The sequence below is a fragment of the Aristolochia californica genome, unplaced genomic scaffold, assembly GCF_029961685.1.
Source record: "Aristolochia californica isolate CCGP_79_NKW_82.1479 unplaced genomic scaffold, dmAriCali1.0.hap1 SCAF_4, whole genome shotgun sequence".
Classification (NCBI taxonomy): domain Eukaryota; kingdom Viridiplantae; phylum Streptophyta; class Magnoliopsida; order Piperales; family Aristolochiaceae; genus Aristolochia; species Aristolochia californica.
Window position 1 is genome coordinate 3,901,549 of NW_027182103.1, and position 6,070 is coordinate 3,907,618.

At 37.8% G+C, this 6,070-nt stretch overlaps 1 protein-coding gene across 1 annotated transcript; it reads right to left on the reverse strand.

Annotated features, from left to right (window-relative positions):
• Positions 1-4,743: 4,743 nt before the first annotated feature.
• Positions 4,744-5,702, reverse strand: LOC137962997 (nuclear transcription factor Y subunit C-1-like). The gene has a single exon (XM_068810161.1). It carries the CDS (start codon positions 5,463-5,465, stop codon positions 4,830-4,832), a length of 636 nt encoding a protein of 211 aa, XP_068666262.1. The 5' UTR covers positions 5,466-5,702; the 3' UTR covers positions 4,744-4,829.
• Between the last annotated feature and the right edge of the window lie 368 nt (positions 5,703-6,070).

Consider the following 6,070-nt stretch of genomic DNA (forward strand, 5'->3'; position numbering starts at 1 on the left):
ATAAGCCTTTCTAGGATCACCTTTAAAATATTTAATTTTTTTATGAATTGCTTCTAAATGTACCAATTTTGGGTTTTCCATGAATTGGTGCACTACTCCTACGGCATAGGGTATATCTGGCCTAGTAATTGTGACATAAGTCAATATTTCAACTAGGCATCTACACTGGGTCTTGTCTTTGAGAGCAAAACTATGAGAGTCATGAAGTTCAACATTTACTTCCATAGGAGTATTCGTTGTGTTGAAGAGCAGGTATAGAAGAGTTTTACATGACTCTCATAGCAAGACGTCTTATAGAGTCACAATTAATATGGAGGAGTCTAAGAGAAGTCTCTTGGAATGAGGTCTCATAGAAGCCTTTATATACATTTTTTAATTCTCAAAAAAGAGAAAGAATGACACACATCTAGGTGTCTCTTACTTGTTCTCTTAGGTGTCTTTCCTCTTAGTTTTTTAGAGAGATATGAGATGAGATGTGATTTGAAATTTCTTCCCTTTCTTTGTTTCTTAATTGAGATTTTCCTTCCTCTCTTTGGTCCTTGCTTCTTGGATCTTGATTGCTTTCCACTGAATGAAAGATTTGGCGAGTTAATCTACCTTGATTGGATTGAGTGATTTGAGGAAGAGATATCTTCTCCTTGGAATGTGGATATCATAGGATTGAAGATCTTTATTGTGGATCCCATGTTGAAGGTAATTCTTTTTGCATGGAATGTGGTTGATGCAAAGCCATGATTTTCGACATCCCTTGCAAGGGAAACTTAAGCTAGGTTCTTGTCTTCATACTTTCTTGCATGAATTTGGACATCCCTTGTATTGGAGTCTTGAGATGATTACTTAATGTCTAAGTCCCTAATTGTTTACTTGAGTTTGATGCTTATCGAGAGAGTTACATGTTAATGGAGCGTCTCTCATAGTAAGTATCTTGCACAAGTTATAACTTAAGTGTACTTATTCTCTAGAGTCCTTATTCTATAAAAGAGTTTATAACAAGAGTCCTAGTTAATTTATCTTTTGTAGTGTGCATTAGTTGAGTCTAAATTAAGAAAACTATCTCTGCATGGAACTTAGCAAACTTCTTGCAATTGATTTGTTCATATTTAAACAAAACTCTCTTTCAAGTGTCTTTCTTATTTCAGTCTATGAATTCTTATTTGAGTCCAATTCTAGAGGTGAGAAATAAAAGTTTCATAGTAAGGAGACAAGGAAACACTTTTCTTCTCTCCTAAGTCTCACGAATTCCTAGTAAAATAAAACATTCTACTCTTGGTTCCTTAAGGTGGTGCCAACTCTAGAAAGGAGGTGTTTCCTATTTAAACATTTCCCATTCTTTGACCAAATGTTCATAAAGAGTCTATACTCTTTCTCCCATGTCCTGAGAGTCCTTAGTATCTATATATGTCAATCCAAATTCATCCTCAGAGTCATAAAATCTAAAAAACCCTAACATAAGTTCATCACAGTCATTCCATAGCACTAAACAGAAAACATCTAGTTCTCTATCTTCCACCATTTAGAAATCTACAAAACCTATACCATTTATTTTCTAACTCTTCCATCTATCCATCTATACCTTATGTTTCTCTATTCAAGCCCCAGTTCTTGAGTTATGAGCGTACAAAGTCAAAAACCCTAATAAAGTTTCACGTAAAACTCTTAATTTTCTTTCATGCAACCAGTCTACTAGGTTCTCGAGGCCTAAATTTGTCCTCATGAGCCATTGCATGCAAGTGGGGACGTAACAATATCATTATTCCAAAAAGTGCACTCTCATAAAGAAGAAAAATAGAGAAAATGAGACAAAAAAAATAATAATAAACACAAGCTTGTAAAGGAATTAACTTGACATGAAGGTGGAGAGCAGTGGTCTTTAACAATGTGGAATAGTGAAGAAAGAAGAAACCATTTTGTTTGAAGAAACAATGAAGAAGAACAATGAAAAGTGCAATAGATGTGTGAGAAGAAATAATTAGAGATCAAAGAAAATGTTTGCAAAAGAGACTCTTTTCAACCAATGGGCCAATGGGCATTGATTTCCCTCAAACCATGTGATTCTACTAACTACATGGTATAATGAGCATGAAGATTGGTTAGGGAATAACATAGTAAAAGATTGTTTATGTTGTTATTATTTCAAGACTAAAAAAATGAGGATGTTGGAGATACATTCATTGTCAAGTGATTCAGAAATTTTTACGAAAAAAGAAACACATTGGAGGATATGATAGTATACAAAATAAGGCTCGAAGAAAGTGTAAGGTTCCATTTAAAGAAAATCAAAGCGTCCAATAGATAATGATAAGACAATCTTGACATGATTACTATAAAATTCACGTAGAAGGTTCAGTGGATTGTGTTTAGTTTTACTATGATAAGGATTGCCTTTTGGAAGCAGTGATGAATTTGAGGATTCTAGTTCTTGAGTTTTTATGATTTCAAGTTATGTCGTGATCAAATCCAAATTATTTAAAAGCTTATAATTACGAAGCTAGGGGAGGGGTAAAACTTGTAATTTAAAGGTATTTATTTTTAAATGAGTCTAAGGGGCGTCACCTTAAGGATAAAAGTGGTAATTTAATTTTGTCTTCTAGAAAATCTAGGGGATGTCACCCAAACTTTCTAAATTCTAGGGTGCCTACAAAGAGGAGCACATGAGGAGCATGGCTTGGAAAAGGGGGTGCCAATTCAGGAATTCAAAAAACTGTTTAAAGGAAGTCAAAGCAATCTTGAGTTTCCATTCTTCAAGTATTCCTAGAGATAGGATTTCAATCAATTTAGCAATCTCCTACAATTATGTAATTTTGATTTCTTTGATTGATGAAATTGAAAATTCCTAGAGCAAAGCATCTTATTTTAATTTACTCTCCCTTTCTCTCTCAAAAATTCGTGTCCTACCACCTCTCTTCTCTTTTCTCTTCTCTTCTTCTCTTTTTTCCTTGTAGTCTCTCTACCTCCCTCTCTTGCTCTACTTGTTTCTTCTTTTGTCCTCTCTTATTCCAACCTTCTTAACCTCTCTCTTTCAATTCCTCTTTGCAATTTTAAAAAAAAGATAAGATCTTTAGGGGGTTAGTCTCCCAAATGGATTTTTGAAGATCAAGTTCATATCCAACATGAAGATCATGTCAGTCATCTATATGAAGATCATCTTCGCACTTGGTGTTAGTATTGACGACTTCATGTGCACTGGAAAACAATTTCCAGTGTTAGTGCCCCAACATGAGAAAAACATAAAAAACAAGAAAATCCCTAAACCCTTACAATATACTTAATTACAACATAATCCTTAAACCCCAAATTAGGTAAAACAACCATTATTACTACATGAATAAGTTATTTAATGTATAATAAATATATTAATATATGTATTAATTGAATTAGATATTTTATTGTGCATTAATATGATAATTACATGAGCCAATGAAATATGCACATGATTAATTACAAATAATAAATAAATAACGTTATAAATAACAAAAACGAAAGTAATAGGTTGAGTAATTAATTTATTAATAAGATATGATATACTTTAACCTAAAAATAAATAATTTAAGAGAAAAAATTGATCTAATCATAACTTTAACACACTATATATTTTTTCATAATATATTTTATGTATTATTAATTAATAATATATTACCACAAAATTTAAAACCATTGGTTTAATTAACTATAACAATTGGATAATTATACCAAAATAATTTATCAAATATTTATTTTAATAATATTTTAATTATGACTATTAAATCACTATTTTAATATAGTAATTATAAAATAAATATATTAAATAAATACAAATAATTATTTTATAAATAAAAATAATTTTTTTATAAATAAAATATATAAATTAATGATTTTTATGACAATAGTTTAATTTTTTCTAACTTGGGAAAAATTAAACCATCGTCGTCTTCCTCAGCGGCGAGCCAGCAGGCAACGATGACGGCTACAGGCCAATGAGCAACGCCGATAGATGCGGCGCTCTAACGGTACGCCAAGAGGGAGAAGAGAAGCTCTGCAACAGATGTTTGACCTCTCATGCTCTGCCACGAAGGTTGAGAGGGAGAGGCCGTAGAGAGGGAGACCAGAGAGGGACGGTGGAGACGAGAGAGGAAGCAGAGAGATTGGGGTTTAGGGAGACGACAGAGCTGCGGGAACGAGAGAGGGGTACGCCAGAGAGAGCTCCGTGCGTGAGTCATATACATGATTCTCAAAATCGGGCGGAAAACACTTTCCACCGTTTACTCTTGGGACATTAATTCCTGAGTCATGGAAGATCATGTACATGATATAAAGTTTGGCACTCCCTAACAACATCAGGATATGAACTGAGTAATGCGCATGAAGATCATGTCCTGAGTCATGTTGAGTAACCCCTTTCCTATCATATTATTTTAGACTCAGGAATTTGATCAAATGGAAAAAAATCATTTTATCATGTTATTTTCTTAAAACTGCACAGACATCATCTTCTTTCTTGCACTACCGCACAGTAGATTCTTCGTTACATGCCATTTTTCTGCAGACTGCGCTCTTGAGCTGATCACTACAACTCAAAGAAAATTTGTCAAATTGCCCGGATTGTGGGATTAAATTGTTAAGTAAAAGCAGCAGCTTTACAGTTTCTACAATTGATCAGTCATCGTCAACGGAAGGACACAAGACAAGGTCAATCGACCCATCAGAAATCTCGTCAATCTAATCGACTTTCAGCAGATGGAGCGAGAAAAGTAAGTGAGCAAAAGATTGATTTAAGAAATCTCATTCCTTCCAAGATTGATTTACAGAAATGTGAAAACTTCTGGTTTCTTTCATTTCATTTTCTTTAGGTATCACTGAGGAGGAGGGATGCCGTAAGCCGGCTGGTCCTCCAGGCTCTGCTGTTGCTGGTGCCCGTACGAGCCGTCGTCGGGCAATCCCGTCTGCCAGACCTGCTGCCATCCGAGCTGCGGCGGCGGTTGCATGTACCCCATTGGATCGATGGCCGGCCGCCCGATCATCATTCCGGGACTGACTGCCGGCGCCGGGGGGTAGTAGTAGGGCATCCCCGGCAGCAAAGGGGCCCCGGCGCCGGAACCCTCGTCCTTGATCTCGTCCCTGGGCACGATATCAACGAGGAAGTCGAAAATGTCGGTGCGCGTAATAGCGGCGGCGATGTCGTTCTTCTGCAGCGTGCGGCGCTTGTTCTCCTCGGCGTGGAGCCAGGACCTGATTGTGAGCTCCAGGATGAAGAGCTCGCAGGCCTTGGCGAAGAGGATGGGCGCCTCCGCGGAGATCATCCTCACGTCCTCGTCAGCCTTCATGATCTTCTTGATCCGCGCGAGGGGCAGCTGGTGGTTCTTGAAGTCGTTCACCTGCTCGATCTCTTGGCGCTGGTAGTTCCAGAACATCTGCAGCTGCTGTTGCTGCTGCTGCAGCAGGTGGTGGTACGGGGCCGCCGGGTACGACTGAGACGCCTGGTTCTCCATCCTCACCGCCGCTTCTCTTCTTCAGATTCCGATCAAAACCCAAATACCCAAAATGGGTCTTCGAAGCTGCGATCAAATTAAGAAGAAGATGATGGCTGGGTTATCCGGGGAGGAGGAGAGGTGAGATATGGAAGAGGGAATGGATAAGATGTGGAGAGATTCTCATGCAGGTGGAGCGTGAAAGTTATCGTAGAGCTACATGAAGGGTCTGTGACCCAACCTTATCTACGCACCCTCTGCTCTTTCCTGAGGAGATATTTATCGATCATTTTTGGAATTTTGCTCTTTTGAAGGGTTATTATTGATGGCGACTGGAGCACGGAGAGGAGGGAGGGAATGAGATTTGAACTGGGCTTTAATGGTGGTCGTGGTGAACTGCAAATCCGAGCCAGGCTGCGGCGACTGGAGAACAGTAACATCGATCAATCAGTCAAACGGAAGCGGCAGATGAGAGTGGGAGTGGGTCATCGGCATCGCTGTCATTGTTTGTTCTTTGATCTTCGATAGATTAATTAAAACCGAAAAAGTAGATGTAAATCCTATTGAAGTAGTGAGAATCCGATGCAATGTCCAATTACGATTATGTCAGGTGGTGTCTTGACCCA